The following is an 18,013-nucleotide window of genomic DNA, read 5'->3' on the forward strand; positions in this document are numbered from 1 at the left end:
CCCCGCAGAGCAGAGTGTGGCATCTCTTTCTTTGCCATCGATGCTAACCTTTCTTGTGTATAGTTCGCGGCCCATGCCCTATGATGAACACGCTGGCCAACCATGGCTTCCTCGCTCACGACGGCAAGAACCTCACCGAAGGCAAGGTCGTGCACGCCTTGAACTCGGCACTCGGCTTCGACGAGGCCCTCGCAAAGATCATGTTCCAACAAGCTCTGCCTGCCAACCCCCGCCCCAACGCCACCTTCTTCACCCTCGACCAGCTCAACCGCCACAACGTCCTCGAGCACGATGCAAGCATGAGCCGGCTCGACGCCTACTTCGGCAACAACCACGTCTTCAACGCCGACATCTTTGCTCAGACTACCGCATACTAGACCGAAGACATCCTCGACACCAAACAGCTTGCCAATGGGAAGCTGATCCGACAAATCAACTCGAGAACTGTTAACCCCTCCTACACCTTCACCGAGACCATCGAGGCCTTCGGTCTGGGCGAGGTTGCCGCTCCGATCATCGTGTTCGGCTCTTTCGACACCGCGACCGTCAACAGGACGATTGTCGAGTTTTTCTTCGGTAAGAAAAGAAGCAGACAAAAGAGATGACATTCCCACCCTGCTAGATAGCGCTTGCCGGGCTTTGGGGCGCACACCTAGCTAACTCATTGCTTTGATAAAACAGAAAACGAACGTCTTCCCACTGATCTGGGCTGGACAAAAGAAACCTAATGTCACATTGGAGAACATCCCCGACATGTCCGAGGCCGTCGGGAGTGCCGCCAGCCTCTTTACCGAAAGTTCAAATTCGACGACGAACAGCAACAACAACACTGCTGCTGCTAAAGGTCGTCGCGATCTCCACTGCCCGTTCGGCTTTGCGTAGGTCACTCGAGTGGCCGCTGTGGCCTCTGACAGGGGCGGATGGCATGGAGAACGCTTGAGGCTGGGAAGAGCCCACGCTCCGTTCGGAAGTCATCACACGGGCCAGACGCTTCGACATCCCTGGCATATATTGCCTGCCCCTGTTGGTCAAGTGAGCTTAGCAGAAAGCATAGCCATTCCATTCATTAGAGGTTGAACGTTTCATAGGTGCTCCATAGGTGCTGTAGATGGTATCAAGTACTATGAGCACATATTTGCGATATGAACGTGGGCTTTTGTCCTACTTTCTTTCATATGGAAGGCGGCACTCAGCACTATGAAAGATACCTCATATTCTTGCCTCACCGTGTCGACCTGTCGATATGCCCCCTCTCCTCAAGTCAACATGTTTTTCCTTACACTCCCCATTGCCCCCGGCAAAGCCACGCCTCGGGCAGCTAGGGCCCATCGTTGCGTCCGACAGATCGTACGACTGAAGTACGCAGCGGAAGAGGGAAGCATGTTGGCAATTGAACACAACTACTGGGGGTCGGTCGACTCGGACTCGGCCGTCGCATACTTAAGTGATACCTCCTCCGTCAGCCAAAGGGGCAACGTACGATTAGCAGTAATAGCATTGTGCGTCAAGGCTCAGAACCATTAGGGATCCAAATAACCCGCTCGGGCCTCGGCGGCGTCAAAAACCCCTTTGAAAAGTCCAGGGGTCGCACCACATGCACCGAAAGTGACTCTGTCTACTTAAAGTCTACTTAAACAAGGTCTGCCGCCTTTGGAGGGTTAAGTCAAATCACCCTCCATAATTTCCAGCAGTAGCAGGAAGAAGTCCCCGAGTCTGAGATAGTGGTGTGCTGGCTTGTCGCCTCACGAGCGCCGAGCCAGGCAGTAGGGCCTTCACTGGGGAATACCAAACTTCCGTCAGCTTCAGAGGAGAGGCATCCAGCTGCTCTTCGTCAGGGACTTGTCGATCTGCATTCGGTCCCCCAACTGCTGTTGGACAAGGATGGGATGAGGGACATGCCTTGGTCATTGCAACGACCAAATGATACGAAGGAAAGACTCTATCATAGCCTATGCACCATGCACAGTGCCAGGACTCTGAGCTTAGATAAGCCCGTCCAAGACGTGTACGTCCTGCTGACATGATATGATGCACGGTGGTCGGTGATCGTGACGGTTCTGGAAGCCAAATACTGGCGTGAGTGTCGACGTATATCCGACCTCTCTGCTCTGTTGACGGTGGCGGGCAATTAGAACCCCACGATGATATATACAGGTGCATGAAAAATGACCTAGAGGCTTTACAGACACAAACACTCAAAAAACGCACAGCGGTCAATGATTGTCGCACGGGATACGGACCTCGTCTGCCCTCCCATGTCGACAAATTGCTGCGCTCCGGTCACTCAGACATGGCATGGAGCACTTGGGACACCATACATCAGCACTCTTCCTGCCAAACTGCCGGTATAGCTTGGATGATCTGTACTGTTTGGCCGTGCGTCAGATGAAGTCATCCTGCTCTCATACCACTTCAAGGTGGTCCACTAACCGTTCATGGGCAATGGAACTCGACGGGGTTTCAAGTTTCGAGGCATTTCCTCCACCCCGGGTGGGATGGAGACAAGTCAAGGCCATGATGGACATTGACAGCGACACCAATGGCGGGCCAGCCCGAAGAGATATCTCTATTGGAAGGTAGATGGAGACCAAGTGAACGTATCAAAACAAGCACAAAGTTTGCAATCAGGACAAGCGCGCTTTGAAGGCCGCACTCTCAACTTCTTCAGATAGGTCAAGGCAGAGATCGCCGGGACATGGCCAAGGGGGAAGAGCACGAAGAGCAGCGACGGTCGCTCCATCCTGCACAGTGGGACCATGCAACAAGAGCTAGGGAGGGTCAATGACACATGCTTGTGATGAAAGGATTTCTTTGTAGGAATGACTTCGCAGCACCCCCAACCACTCATTCGTAAGAAGGTACCTGTTCTGCTGCGCTAGTTAGTTAGGCATTTGCACGCCATGGGTGCCGGGAAGGTGCATCGCTACGTCGTCGACTGCCAGCATCACGTTCGATTCCGACATAGGCCAAGAACCGCTCTTCCTCTCAAGACAAGAGTTAGGCTATGCCCATGTGGATGTCGACCAAGGGGTCAAGCTCGACCATAGCTATTCCGGCACACTGTTATGTAGTCGCCTCTTTTCTTGGATCTTCCTGAAGTGCTATTCAGCAGAGGGTCTGCCAGCGTCATCACTTGGAGCACCTAGTGGGGAGCGTCCACATTCCGTCTTGAGGGAAATATGCAGGGCTTCTCCCGGACGGAGACCGCCGCGGCCCCAACCTAGGGATAGATGATTTGATAGGCAATGCTTAGGAGCAGGGGACTGCCTACCAATGATGCTGTCGGAACCGGGTAGAGCCCGTGGAGGCAAGCTTCAACCGGCACCAAACCATGTGCTTTCGTTGGAAAGCTGCTACCTCTGTATATTTGATGCATGACAGCCTCCAAGGGAGTGTGAGAGACATCTCCTTGATCAAGCTCGTAGCGTGAGAGCCTCCAGCTTTGAGGAGGAGGCCTGGATTGTACCTCACAGACAAGATCAACGAGAACAATGAGTGACGGCTAGAGAGTAGGCCCCCACGAGCTCGTATGAGAGCATCAGCCAATGCCAATAACGTCGGCCCTTGGTAACCCTTGGTGACCCTGCTGACACCAACAGGTGGAGTCATTTAGGTCAGCATCTGTTCAGAGAGGTTTCCTGTGTATGTAAGCCAGGATGGACGAAGTGGAGTCGCATTTGCTGGCACGCCTTGTTGGCGAAAGGATCTGGAGCATATCGCCCACAGGCATCCGCTTCATGCAGGTCGGTGGCCCAACATTGAATGCCGGTTGCAAAGATGATGCCACGTATCTTAATTATTGCCTGGCCAATCTTCAGAGAACCTGCTTACACTGTGGTTGAACTCGCGGATGAAGCCCTGAGACTAGCAACGCAAGGTCACGGAATAGTCATCATCATGGTCTGGGCTCGGAGATGAACCAGTAAAATGTTGTTTCCAGGGTTTTTGGCAGATTTGGGTACCTTGAATCCACTGGGAATGGCTTCGTAGCTGCAACTCATCAGCGCTCCAAAGGTCTCGTTGCATATCGTATTGAATGCGAGCAGGCAACGACGTTCTGACGTCCTTACATGTGAGAGACGGTGGACTGCACGAAAGTACTGTGGCGAGGTAGATGTAGCATTGCTGACAAAAGATTCGCCACCTTCTGACGTCTTCTGACGGAGGTTCAAGGCGACACTGAAAGGACACCCGTATGCTTGGCAGGAGGCTACCGCTGGAGGGGATTTTGGTTGGACGCCAGTGGTGAAGACATGAAAGGACATCGAGGTCAGAAAGTGACGGTTTCCTCCTCTTGCGAGCCCTGTTCGACCAGACCGCGGACCTTAGTGTTCTTCGATGGTAACAGGTTCCTGTCGGACAGCTGCCACTGCTAGTCACCGGCCCTGCTGGATGCGGCGTAGAAGATGTTTGTGCTTTGGTAGCTGATTGGCAGCTGTATCGCGCAAGAAAACAATGTTGGACGGGAGTGGATGTGGCCCGAAGACGGGCTGGAAGATCATGCTACGGCACCCCCGTACCCGCTCTCAACGATGAACTGAGATGCCCCGGTGAGACCGTCATCATCCATATTGGTGCTCTTCTCCGTCCTTGGGCTACATAGTTAGATGATCTCATCGCGGCGCGTGTCCACGCAGCGTAATTCGGCGTATATCTCTCTCGGATCGGAGGCTGGTGGTTTGACGATCACGGCATCTTTCCAGGGTAATACGATCAAGCGCGAAACTTTCGCCTCGAATGCGCTGCTTAGCGGGTGAGTGAAGGGACAAGTGTTCACAGACACGCCAGACACCGGGGCCACCGCCACCTCCATGGCGAACAAGCTGAGAACGCAAGCGGAGGAAGCTTAACCCGAACAATGTGGGAGTAAACACCATGCCCTAAAGAGGCAAAGGGTGTTGATAAGGTTGGTTGGTAGGTCTAGGATCCCATCCCCTGCTTTGAACACCCAGTCCCGGACAAGTCGTTGACAAGTCCAAGTGTTGTGAGGTCAACCTTGAGCTTCGTAGAAGCAAGACTGGCTGGAACCAATCATGCGGCGACACACATTTCGCCAATTGAGATGTACCGTTTGTGAGGTTACTCAGCCTAGTGAGCCCTGTTCATCTGTCCGGTTCTCCGGCATGATATGGACTGTGGTTGCGATCTGGAAGTCAGACTCCAATCTCGCACTCGGGTCTGCCGTCAGAGATTTGTCAAGGTGTGCGGTTCCCAAGCTGGAAAAGGTAACCAGTGTACCGAGGACTGGCTGGCATTGATTGGGAATTCCCTTCCAACTCGGCGATCTGGACCAGTAGGACGTTGTTAGGTAATCAGATCGCTGTAACATCATGAGGTGAGGTGATGTGAGGTTTGTAGGGAGGCAACATCCATCACGGGGCACACAACTGTGGCATCAGTGGCAAACCACTCCTGCGGCTCTGATCTGCGTATTCACAATGTCTGGCTCCATCCGTAATCATCCAGGTACCGGACCAAGCTGCCTGAATGGCACCACACCCCTTCGCCACGGATGGCATTCTGTCTGCATTCCTTGCCGTCGAGGCGTCACAGGTACCGTCAGCGCCACGCGCTCGTCTAGGCAAGATGGCGGTTTACTGTTTCCGGAAAGATTTCAGCCCCCATATGCCTGGACGCAATTGTGATGGCCATTGAGCTGATGGTCGATTGTGGCCTCTAGTGATCCATGCGGGTTACTCCCGGCCACGAATAATGTGGATGCCTGTAGTGGAGGGATCTCGAGCGTCATAACAATTGCTGTGTTTGGTTTGCTGACACGACATGGCTCACCAAGAGTGGTCTGGAACAGCATCTCCATTCCTTTCGACCCAACGAACACTTCCACTTCGTCAAGAAGGACCTGCAATGGAGTAGCCGACGGAAAACATCCAGAGTCAACATCGACTGTTCTTGTATGTCAGCCTATGTCAGAATACTGTAGAATGCTATGTTTATCAAGCTCGTGGCTCTACAATTGTTCTGCACACGAAGCAGAACAAAGCCGCAAAGACGTCGGAGCAATCGGAAGTCACAACGTCATGCCATCCGCAACTGTTCACTTGAAGTGGTGAATCAGGTCTGCGAAGGTGTCATTGGTAGCTGAAGTGTAAGGTTGAAGATCGAGTTCCAGAAATCTATTCTGATAGCAAGAAGAATTGCGTTCGTGATGGTACACCAGGTCGCACGCTATGCCACTGAGCTCCTCGCTAATTAGACATGCACGGCTTTGACGGCCAGGCCAAGCTGAATTAGAAGTAGTATGCATCACAAAAGAACGAAAGCGCAGAGCTGCAGTGCTGTATGCCCCCTGGCCGAAGATGTACATTAGCCGAGAGCCAGTCTCCGCTCCTCCACTTTAAGGCTTCCCTCGACCTTAGCTGACGCCAATCCCAGCGAGTCGCTGAAAGGCCATGACAGTCCGATATCCGTATCCAGTAGAACAAAAAAGGGTGATTGGAGTAACGACCGTGTGCTTCGAAGGTGCCGCTTGGGGCTTCGAAGGCCGCCGACTTTGCCACTAGAATGTGACCGCTGCTACCTCCGAGGCAGCCTAGTTTCCAGTCGTGCTTGGAGGGTTGTCCCAATGTCTGAGCATCTGCCTGAGTGCTCGGGTCCATTCTGTCACACAAGCATTGACAAGCTTGTCAAACTCTGCGGCAGTCGGTCTTCGGCCACCCCATGTGCTCGCTTTCGAAGCAAGAGCGCGAGCATGTTTCGTGATGAGATTACTGTGTTTACGAAGTCAGTGATTGAGCAATCTGTATTGCAAGGCAGGACAGTGCTTACTCTCTTTCCATCTTCACCAAAACCAACCAGCAATAGTTCCAGCTCCGAACACTACTTGGATCTCGTACCACCAACGATTTGGCTTCATCGAGACACTCCGAACTGAACGGATAGGTTCTTGTTAAGCCTCTCAGTTCATTCAGGAGATTGTTCGAGTTGACGTAGTGAGCCCATGCAGTGGTCATTGGTTCCGTAACCTCTGCAGAATCGAGATATGCAAAGATTTTCTCGATGCGACGTAGTTCCGTAATGGTATTGACACGATGGGTTCGAAGTGAATGGATCAGCTGGTCCTTGTTATTCTGTACCTCCCAGTTAGCCTTCGTGCATAGCGCCAGCATGGAGTGCACGAAAAGTGCTGGAATCTCAAATGAAAACAAGAGAAGATCTAAAACATTATGAGACGGAAGGAGAGAAGTAGTAAGGGGAGGAACAAGGAATAGGTCAAGGCAACCAAGCAAGGCTCGCAAACATAGGAAATATTACAAAAATGAAACCTGGACTGACTTGGCTCATTGTTCGAGGATCAGCTGGCGTGCCAGGAGAGACCAGTTGATATTGCTGTGGTCGAGATGTGGTGATTGTCGTCGGGCGTGGCATCGTGTACTCCGGAGTTGATGTCGGTAGTGCAAATGAGGTCGTCGGTCTTTGCGAGGTTGACTGTTCTGCCAAAGGACTCAGAGCTGAAAATGCACCCGGCGAGAAGGATGGGCTATAAGATGCTCGACTGGCCGTATGGGTTGGTCGGGCCACTTGGCCTGCTCGTTCTTCTTCTGGATGACGACCTTGAGATCCCCTGGATGATCGCGTTCGTTGGGGGTCTCTCGAGGCATCCCGGTTCCTATCGTCCATAAACGGCAAAATTGAAGTAGCACCTTGCGTGTTGGCGATGTTGGTTGCGTTGAATAATCGTGATGATATAAGGCGCTATGTGTATGAAGCAGCGCAGAAGCAAAAGGGGGCTGCAAAATTTAGTAAGACCGCAGAAGTGGAAAAGACAGCCAGCATAAACCACGACGGGAAGTGATGTAGCAGCAGACCAACTTGAGTGAGTGCGAGGATCGAGGTAAAGAAGTAGGGCTGACACATATGCTTCCCCAGATATACTATGTTGGCTGCCAGGGAGGGTGCTGTGCCGAGCAACTGCTACTCTTGCGTCAAGCCTCTCCATAGAGGATACACAAGTATAGGAAAGGATTACCGTCGGGGTTACTTGCGGCTACCTTTCCCAAATCCACGCCACTCCAAGGGGCGGGAGGGTCATCATCCGGACTGACCTTTCTAGAGCTTAGAGCTGGCCATGACATCTCAAGCTCCCAGCCTCAAGCATCCCACGAAATGCTTTCGGGCTCATCGGCGACGTTCTGCTTATGATAGACCACGTGCCAGTAGGCACCATCTGACGAAACTCCGTCATACCAATAGGCTAACGTTCAGGCAAGGGTGTCTGCCGGATGCCAAGTGGGGGCCGGGGAAGCTAGTCTGAAGGCCAGCAAAGTGTGGAAGCGACCATCAAGCGAAAACTGGCAGCTCCGGTAGTACCCAGGGTGAAATCGGAGTTGCATGAACGAGGGCAACGTTACTCATGGCCGGACATTTGGGTGGAAAACCCTGGTCTGGGACAGCCGGCAGATCGGATAGAGATGGAACCAGGGTCGCGGGCAGAACAAGTCATGGCCGCTGTTGCAAGCAATACCACAGTAGTGCTCTGATGATGACAGGCGTTGGGTAAGTGGTCAACGGCCCAACTCCCAACGATGAGTAAGCGCAAATGGCGAGCCTAGCCTGTTTGCGGATTTGGCGTCGCCTCAGCCTCTGACTTCTGGGGCTGTGTCGAACCAATGGATGCCACTTTCATCTTCCAGTATTACTGGTTCTCTGCCATGGCTCCAAGTGCTTCGGTATTTCGCTTCAGCCCTATATCCAAGCCTCAAGGCCTGAAATGATTCCTTTTCAAAGGTCCTTGCCAAGAGCTTACCGGATTCAGCCACGAAGAACCCCGTTTTGGCCCATGTCTAGTTATGAATATGAGATAGCCGAACAAGCCTCCACCAGATCCGTTGTCGAGCTCGTTCATAGCGGGTCCAATGGAAATGGTCCGGTAATCGAGACTGGCACGGCCCGAAAGATATCCCAGCTCGAAGCCCGCCAAAAGGACTTCGTAAAGGGTGCTCGCTTCATGCAAACTCATGGCCCTCTAATATCGGCCGACGACGCAAAACCCAAGGGAGATAGTTGACCCCAGACATAGATCGTCCCGCTTGGCCCTGAATCTTGATGAGGGGCAGTGTACGGGCTACGTACCATCGGCAGGGCACTAGGACTTCAATACGTTGCGGTCTAGGACAGTCAGTTGATGATCCCGTCTGATTCGGCTGCCGAGGATTGCAAGCTGCTGCAAATTCTCATCTCGGCCCTCCAGGCCGCCGTCGCTGGTCTTGATTGCCGTAGGGTGACGAAGGAAGACCAGCACTGGGATAGCCTGCATCGTAACCATACCCATCTCCACCCGTCGACCAAGGCTGTGAGGCTGAAATATAGGGCTGTGTGGATCCACTGCGGTCTTGGGTACTGAGATTTCCGCCCGAAGGACCATAGGATGTCTGACCGCCCAAACCTGCAGCGGGACTGTTCCTACCACTGCCGCCGCCCTGTAGCCGTGCTCGCAGTCTGTCACGAGACCCCAGAGCTTGTGCGTTTGCAGTAGGATTTGATTGATAACTTCCAGCTCTTTGACTAGGAAGAGGTCGGGCCGTTGGCGTTGGCCCACCAAACGAAGTTTGCTGACCGCCTCCGCTCGACTGTGATCTTGTTGAATCGTTGGATCGCAAGGAGTGGGGTGTAGGACGAGCAGCCCTTAGACTGTGGCTAGGCGGCGCAGCCTGCGCGGGAGAAGGATCCCAGAGATCGGACAGGCCACCTCCTCTTCCACCCGATGAACCTCTGGAATGTGGTTGCTGGTTGCCGAGCTGCGAGCTATATGCATTCCCGTATTGTCCGTATGAGACTTGTGGCTGAGGGGCAGCGACGGGTCTCTTCGGATCAGGAGGAAGCCATTCAGGCAGGGGCCGGCCCTTCTCTGCGTAATACGCCCTTAGCACATTCGAGATGTGTGAGCAGTCTTCATTGTCTGGATCGTCCTCTTCTGAGTCCTTAGTCAACGCCTTCCGCAAGTTCGCGAATCTGGATGAGAAAGTGCTCGACCATGTCGAAGTAGAGTTGGGCGTGCTCGATCCATGAGACGTAGGAGGGGCGCTTGAGGAAGTGTTGGAAGTGAAGTAGGACAGGTATGAAGCCATTGCTAGGCCGGAGGGGAGCGTGAAGGACGACGCAGACTCGGTACGATATGACTTTGATGTCGGTGTGGTATTTGACACTTTTCTATCTTTTTGAGAATAAGAAAGGGTTGTGTCACGGTGGAAGTCATGATACAGAGAGTGTCAGAGCCGCAGTCACAGCAGCACGATGGGACACCTCTCAGCCTGACACGTGACAAGGCTGCACTCGAAGTCTGCCGAGCGCTACGAATCAAGAGCATACTGCGTAGACAGCTCGACAGCGTTCCAACCATCTGTATCAAATTTGAACGCCTGTATTTATGCACGATCGCCGGCACCAACTTGGCTGTTCTTCTACACAGCCGCGAGATGGGGTAAATATTACACTTGAAAGGACGCCATACGCCTTCGATCCTGGCTGAGCCGTCTCCATTACGTCCAGCAGGATATCGTCGCCTCCCATTCACATCTTTTCTGTCTCGACGGTTCCTATGCCGGTGGCTCCAAACTCTGCTCACGATCACCCACCACAGTTCTTTCCTCCCAGTCGACGTCTTTGGACTCGCTCGATTCCACGTCAGACACCGTGAGAGGTTCTCCCTCGCTTGTGATCATGTTGGGAGTCATTTCTTCCTCGTCTGCGGCACCATCCATCATCGCACGGTGGAGGGGTTGAGTTGGTTCTGCATCTGGAAGCATGTACTCAACGACACACAATGGGCCAAATCTGTCAGGCTCTTGCCAAACGTGTACCAATTTGAGCCCGCTCAGTTCTGCCAAATGGTTCCAATCTCGACCGGTTCGTTCCTTGCCACCGATGGTCATCATCATCAGGTCGAGCCAGATTGCTCCAGCATCTCTCGGTGTCACCGGCTCAGGAATGGCCATATCGGAGATGAGAATGCGGCTATCCTTTGCCATGGCTGGGATGATAGCTTTCATTATCCGTGAGGCATCTTTATCTTGCCAGTCGTGCATAACGCGACGGATGTAGTAAACTTGCGCGTTCTGTACAGGCTGGTCCTCGAAGAAATCGTGAGGCATCCTCGTCACCCCGGGTAGATCTTCCGCCGATACATCGTCAAGGACGCATGGACGATCTTGCAGGATTAGGTGTCCTTGCAGGCTTGGACAGCCCTTTCTCATTTCTAGCAAAGCAAGACCTCTCCCACCACCGATATCGACCATAAGTGGACGGTCAGCAGAATTACCTTCGCGCAACTTCTCTTCGAACGGGAACATGGCCACTACAGGATGCAGAGCGTCGAACAGGCCCAGTCCGCGAATGAAGTTCTCGATTCGATGGTGAGACGAGTTCATGACTTCCCAAAAGTTCTTGCCGACCATGTCATAGAACCACGAATGCGGAGTCTCGGTGTAAGTGTGCAGAAGCGAGTGGTTTCCGAAGCGATCCAGATAGTGATTCAGCCGATACATGGCCGGCATCATCTCATCGAGTCTAGACATACCCATCAGCTCGCAATTCGGCACGATGCTAACGTGCAACCCTCTCGGCCACCCCCATCTACAAGAGAAATAGACTTACGAAACATTGTACAGCCATTTGCCACTCATGGGGCCAACATGCTCGCTGTGCATGATCGAGAGTCTGTTGTGTGCCCACTCACCCACCCGAACCTCGTTGAAGATGTTGACACACGTCAATTGACGCATCAGGCGGACTGGAAGAAGGTCAGCTATAATCTAGACGCGAGACTAGAGCTTCACCTACCGACCAACTCTTCGGCAGTGTCACACTTCTGGGCAATCTCGCTCGCACTGACCGTACCAGTGGGAGGAACTGCTTCAAAGATGCCGAGCTTGGATGCGGCAAGACAGGCTGAAATTGTGTATCCCTGAACAATTGTTTAGCAGACATTTTTCATATTGACTGCTCCAGGCTAAAGCTGTAGCAATGTCAGATAAGAAGGCTCACATTGACAATGTGGTCCATGAGCGCATCATATGGATCTTGGATCTGCCATATCAGTTGCTTTGCTTGCAACACGACAGCGGCTGTCTGTTGTTTCCGGGTTGTGGGATCCCGCGCGAAGGCCACATACTTTGCCACCTGGCTGAGCTGATCTGCTAAAGCGGTGATCTCCTCTGGCGAGGGGTCCATGTTGTTCAACGATATCGACTTATGGCGAGGAAGGCAGTTCCCGAAGGCAGGTGTGTTGTTGACAGTTGAGTGCAACTTTGCAACAACGGAAGTTGCGCCTTGTTGAGACTGAGGTGACAGAATCCAGATTTCGATTCACTTGCAAACACTAAGGGAAAGCAAACACAACAGTCCGGGCTTGTTTGCCGGCCACAACAACAGTGAAGCACAACTGGTGAAGATGAGAAGGAGTCCGGAGTGGCTGCCAACCCCAGGCTAAATAGGTCTCTCGCAGCTGATTCTGGAATGCATTGACTATCTATTACCCCTGCAGCAGCCCGGCTCTGCTAAACGAAGCATGAATTCGGCACAGCAAGCAAGAACAAATACATGCAGAGGCTGGACCAGATCATCGGCGAAGGAGCAAGAGAAGGCCTAGCCGATATCAGCCCTTCAGCAACATCCAGAAGTGTCTCGCCGTGAAAGACAGGCCGAGTTGCATAGCTGGGAGACAATCCCACGAAGAAAGAAAGACCCATCCAGTGCTCCAACCCCGGCACAGATGTCATACAAGACTAGACCTTGAATCTCTGCGGTCTTGGACGTTGTCGACATCGTGGTCGGCATGCAGCTTCATGGTCGTGCGAGGATGGATCTTTAGGCTCATATTGAAATCCTGGCTGGCCAGGGTCTGCCCCAATATCTTCAGCACCAGCACACACTCACGCGATACTCTTCTGCTGACTTGTCTTCTTCAGCCAGTTCCTACCCACCTGCGGCTTCCTGAATTCGAGTGGAGTGGTAACGAGACGCCTTTGCCAGGCAGGGCATTCTTTTCCAGCTTTTCCAGTGTATGGCATCCTCCTCGGAATCCTACAGCATTATCGACATTTTGACCAACCTAACCTGACCGCAAGTGGACTAATGCAGTCGATGCAAGGATATCTTCACCGTAATGATCAGTGGCTGGACAGTTTTATTGCTCACTCCTCACGGCATGCAACCGTTGTTCTATCCGACCCTACGCGGGAGAGCCCATCTCTCCACGCGCCCAGTTATTTTTCTTTCAGATTGCCACCTACTCCGTCACTCCTCACTCGGTTGCTTGCAGTGACAGACGCTACTGTTCCATGCGATTCATGTTGGAAGTCCCGCCGTTGCTCGTCTGCCTTCCATACGTACAATGCCACCTAGAACGATGGCTGGCACAACACATAGCAAGAGTTATGAGTATACAGAGGGGTGTCGATTGAGAAAACATCGCATCTGACCTTGTACAAAACGGACAGGACCATGGGCGGTGATCCAAGCTGCTGGAACGGACTTTCCTGGTCAGAATGCACGTCAAACACGACAGGTTGTACAGGGATAAACCTGGCTCAAACCCCAGATGCAACTGACCGCGGGACATCCATGTGTATGTTAGGAGTGCGCTCTCGGTTAGACACTGCTCTTTGCAACGCTCAAGCCAGGTGATGATGTGGAAGGAAGAGGCCTGTATGGCCTGATTCTCCCCACGAATGGCACACTGGCGTTCGATTGATGACCCAGCGAGGTCATGGCAGGCCTTCCTAGGTTGCACAAAACGCTGGGATCTCTTCATGGTACCGAATGGGATGCAGTAAATCTCAACACCCAACAGTCCGGCACTGAAGACAGCAGCCACTGCCTGCCGCGAAAGCCCACACGCATGGATCTATTGAACATCTAGAAATCGGCAAGCTAATCAAACAGTTGCAGTTGCATTTCATTCGTACACGCGGCCAAAGCTCGCTTCATATCCCCTGCACTTTGCGATAATTCGGTGGCTTCCACATGCGCTTAATGGCCTTGCCACCCCAGACAGGAACAAGACTGATGGCTCCGACCGCAACGACCCTCCAGACCCAACTCCAGCTAGCAACGTACGCCAAGTCGAAATAGCCTCCTAGGAAGGGTACGCTGGCCGCATACAGCGTGGCTGTTCCGACGATACATATGATCATAATCGGGTGCCACGTGGTGACTGCCACCGCCACCATGATCAACTCATTCAGCACCAGAACTGTGAAACTGACGCTGAGCATGCGAGGACCGTCAACTTCACCCACCAGAAGCTGTGTAAGGCCTTGAATTATGATCCCCTGGTAGACCGAGACCAGAACCCATGTAAAGAACGTCTGATAACTCAAGCTCTTACCGGACTTCAACTCCTTGTATAGCTCCGGGTACAAGTTGGCCAGCTGCTCATCCACATCACGATCGAGCACTAGCGAAAAGACAGGCGCCATAGTGTATACCGTGGCATATCCGACCAGCAGCCAGTCTTTGAAAAGGCCTTTCGGATCGAAGTGTCCAGCAATGTTGTACATTGTCTGGCACACGCTGATGATAAGTCCACGATGGATGATGAACTGCGCCAATTTCGCTGAACGCTTGTAACTGTTCCGCCCATGCCATACGAGTAACTTCGTCAAATGGCAGAATTGCGTGATACTGAAATCCGCCGCGAGCGAGGCCTGTCGGCCCTCCTTGCCGACAATTCCAATACCCACGTCCGCGGCCTGGATCATGCTGACATCATTCCCACCGTCGCCAATGCAGCACACGCGCTTCTTGGTATGTTTACGAATAAGATGTGCCACCTCGGCTTTCTGCGTCGGCGAGCACCGACACGCAATCACAGCTGGCAACTGCACCGCGATGGTGATGAAGTCCAGCCTGAATTGGGCGAGCACGAGGGCTAAAGTCTCGCCATCGATGAGTAGACATGACTCCGTCTGATTGCGCATCAAGTCCAGCGCGTCCTTTGCCTGTGCCTTCGTTTTCAATCTTGCCATCGTCTGAATGTGCTGGCCACGGGCCACAAGGCGAGCGGACACGGCCACACAGCGCGCCGTCTCGATCTTGTCGCCTGTCAGCATCCAGATCTTCACGCCCGCATTGCGCAGGAGTTCGAGAGAAGGCTTGACGTCTTTCTGCAGTCTGTCCTCAACACCCGTGACGCCCAGAAGTTCGAGATCGTGCTCCAGATGGGCCTGCACGACAGATGCCATACCGGCGTCGCGCTCGTGCAGAGCCAGACTGGCATCTGTGTATGCGCTTGAAAATTCTGCGTATTGAGATGGCGAGAGACGTTTGCGCCCAACGACCAGTGTCCGGAGACCCTCGCGCGCCATGTTGGCTGTCTCCTCGTCGAGCCAGTCGTTCGCCGCGACGATGCTGGACATTACGGTATCGGCGCCCTTCTGGAAGAACCAGAGTTCATCGCCAGCCATACTCGTAATGCCGGGAATCTCGGAAGACAGTTGAACGATGATGCCCATGCGCTTGCTGTCGGATGTGAAGGGGAATATGTCCTTGATTTCGGCGCGGAGTACGATCCGGTCTGACTTGACAGACTGCAGGACAATATTCTCGCGGTCGCGGTGTAGAACGCGCAGGCCCACGCTCTCAGTGAACTCGACGATCGCGATCTCATCGGGCGAAGAGGCCTGATAGGAGACAACTCTTTCACCGTCCACCTCATCGGTCGTAGGTGTGACGTTGTGGCAGAGAGCCAGAGCAAGGATGAGGTCGCGTACGCGCACGCCGATTTCGCGGCGGGTTTTGGTGGTGGTAGCCCCTTGGGAGTCTGTGTCGTCGGTGGATGAGAATGCCTGGTCGATGTACGCTGCGACTTCTTCCATAGCATCGCCCGAGTAGGCGACTGTACCGACATGGATCTTTTTGAGTAGCATCTCGTTCTGAGTAAGAGTGCCTGTTTTATCGGAGAGGAGGTATTCTATGCGGCCGAGATCTTCGGGAATGGTGCTCGTGCGGACGACCGTGTCGGGAATGCCTTTGTCGTGTTCGATGAAGTTGGCGTAGACGGATTTGCCGAGGTCGAGGTTGACACGCAGACTAATTGGGATGATGGTCGAGAAAAGGATCAGGTAGATCATTATCGCGACGTACCAGGGCTTTTTGTTGGAGGGCTCGAAACCTTCGAGGGCGACGAGGACGATGGAGAGAGTGAGGGTCATAATGCAGAGGATCTTGGTTAGATTGTTGATTTCCAATTCCAGAAGGCCTGTTTTGGACCTTGAGGGAGAGGTCGAGAGGGCTGATCGTGTTTGGCGGCCAGTATAGACGACCACGCAGTACGTGGTAGTGCTTGAAGCTAGCACAGTATTTGCCCAAGCGGTATTGTCGATCGTGAGAGGCGCCGAGCTGCTGCGATTCGTATGAAGCTCATCTTGATTGCTACTATCCGGCGCATCGTGAACAAGATCTTGCTCGCTGGGGTGAGGGTCATACGCTGAGCTCTGGTTCGAGCGAAGGTCTAGCGTTCCAACAAAATGGTTGACCTGCTTGTCGGGTGCGCCAGCCGTGATCTGTAAGCGCTGCAATTCCGACAACTTGAGATTCTGGCTTAGAGGGCTAGGTAGCCGGAGTTTCCAATCCGTCTCGCCGTCAAGCTGGTCTGTTCGAATAAACGTTTCCCCAGTATCTGAAGCTGAAGCGACTCCATCCCCAGCCTCGTTGGTCGTGAGTTCGCTGTGAAGCTCGGTCAAATGGCTCTGGAGAATGACCACATCTGCAGGGACTCTTTGATTCTTTTCCAGCTTCAACACATCTCCGACCTTGATATCTCGAGATCGTTTCTGTACCTCCACAACACCTTGCTGCCGTGGTCGCGCAGCATCTGGAAAAGACACGACAGTGAAGAGCTCCGAGTTTGCTTCGGCATCTCGCCGTCTCCGTGCAATGTCGTCGACGGCCTCCTTTCCGATCGTAATAGTGAGAACACACGCTAATGGGACAATATACGTCGACATGTAACCAATGCGCAGATAGGGTATAATTTGTGATAATGCAACCAACAGGAAATATATGTTCAGGAAGAAAGAAAACTCGTTGTACAGTGTTCGGGGGAGGAAAGACCAGGCGGTATATTTGGCGTTCGAGACGACGTTGGTAGGGAATCGCTTCTTCTGGGACTGCCCGACTTGAATCTCGCGAGAGTCTGCGTTGTCGACATGTTTGTTGTCCCGCATATCGGCCAGCTCCTGCCTGACAAACTCTTGGAACTGCATGCTCTGACTCGGTCTGCGCGACGGAGTCTCTCGTGCTTGCGATGCATCATTTTGCCCGATGCTGTTCTGCCGTCTTTGGTTGCGGACATTCCAGCCAGCCCGTTCTTCAGACCAGCGTCGTATGTGCCCCTTTCCACGTGAGTGTCCAGGCCAGTTGTTTAACAGGGCTTCCGTGTCTTCATCTACGGCTGATTCTCCTTTCTGTCTTCCTTTGGAACGCCATAGCCGGCTGCCACCGTATTTCTGCAGTCTCTGAAGCGGAATGTTTCCAGTCTTGCCCTGAAGGCGCCGCTTGGATTCCTCGCTTGCATGTCCGAGTGAGCCATTTAGGAAGGCGGTGGCCGCAGGATCGAGTTCGTCGAGGTCAAGGTCATCTTCGGAGGCCGAGTCGATGTCGCCTCCTGCATGCACTGTGTTTGGCCGAGACATGTAGGCTCTGGATCATGGCTAATGTGATCAAGAGGTGGATGGCCCGGAGGCGATGCAGGGTGGTGTGTTGATCAGTCAGACACCATATGTGGACAAGTTTGATCAGTACGGGAACAGAGTGGGAGGGTAGCGATGATGGCGTGTTCTAGAGGTGAGCGAACATTGTAGAGTGTTGAGGCGTACAGAACGAAGGACTTGAGGATTATTATGGTGGCCTTGACGATATTGTATTGAATTGGCCAGCATGTGAACGAGGCTCTGCACGTAACAGCCCCGTGCAGCCTGGTGAGCCCCTAATATGACTTGCTCACTAGGCTACTAGGCCTAGGTAGGGAGCCCACGCTGGCCTCTAGTTACGTGGT

The 18,013-nt window shown here is 53.1% G+C and overlaps 5 protein-coding genes across 5 annotated transcripts; 1 reads left to right on the forward strand and 4 right to left on the reverse strand.

The window, feature by feature from the left end:
- Positions 1–83: 83 nt before the first annotated feature.
- Positions 84–605, forward strand: PV05_05552 (uncharacterized protein; the record flags this gene model as incomplete). Its single annotated transcript, XM_013462070.1, has 2 exons — positions 84–335; positions 378–605. The coding sequence occupies 2 exons, from the start codon at positions 84–86 to the stop codon at positions 603–605; spliced, it is 480 nt and encodes a 159-aa protein (XP_013317524.1).
- A 5,945-nt stretch (positions 606–6,550) lies between these two features.
- PV05_05553 (uncharacterized protein) lies at positions 6,551–7,127 on the reverse strand (the record flags this gene model as incomplete). The annotated part of the gene is made up of 2 exons (XM_013462071.1): positions 6,551–6,728; positions 6,787–7,127. 2 exons carry the CDS (start codon positions 7,125–7,127, stop codon positions 6,551–6,553), a joined length of 519 nt encoding a protein of 172 aa, XP_013317525.1.
- A 2,064-nt stretch (positions 7,128–9,191) lies between these two features.
- On the reverse strand, positions 9,192–10,085 carry PV05_05554 (uncharacterized protein; the record flags this gene model as incomplete). Its single annotated transcript, XM_013462072.1, has 1 exon — positions 9,192–10,085. One exon carries the CDS (start codon positions 10,083–10,085, stop codon positions 9,192–9,194), a length of 894 nt encoding a protein of 297 aa, XP_013317526.1.
- A 468-nt stretch (positions 10,086–10,553) lies between these two features.
- Positions 10,554–12,186, reverse strand: PV05_05555 (uncharacterized protein; the record flags this gene model as incomplete). The annotated part of the gene is made up of 4 exons (XM_013462073.1): positions 10,554–11,523; positions 11,611–11,746; positions 11,797–11,920; positions 12,001–12,186. 4 exons carry the CDS (start codon positions 12,184–12,186, stop codon positions 10,554–10,556), a joined length of 1,416 nt encoding a protein of 471 aa, XP_013317527.1.
- Positions 12,187–13,814: 1,628 nt separating this feature from the next.
- PV05_05556 (uncharacterized protein) lies at positions 13,815–17,892 on the reverse strand. The gene has a single exon (XM_013462074.1). The coding sequence runs from the start codon at positions 17,649–17,651 to the stop codon at positions 13,941–13,943; it is 3,711 nt and encodes a 1,236-aa protein (XP_013317528.1). The 5' UTR covers positions 17,652–17,892; the 3' UTR covers positions 13,815–13,940.
- Positions 17,893–18,013: the final 121 nt, after the last annotated feature.

The sequence above is a fragment of the Exophiala xenobiotica genome, assembly GCF_000835505.1.
Source record: "Exophiala xenobiotica strain CBS 118157 unplaced genomic scaffold supercont1.3, whole genome shotgun sequence".
Lineage (NCBI taxonomy): Eukaryota > Fungi > Ascomycota > Eurotiomycetes > Chaetothyriales > Herpotrichiellaceae > Exophiala > Exophiala xenobiotica.

Excerpts from the sequence above, each read along its gene's own strand:
- PV05_05556 (XM_013462074.1), bottom strand. The coding sequence starts at position 17,651 with ATGTCTCGGCCAAACACAGTGCATGCAGGAGGCGACATCGACTCGGCC.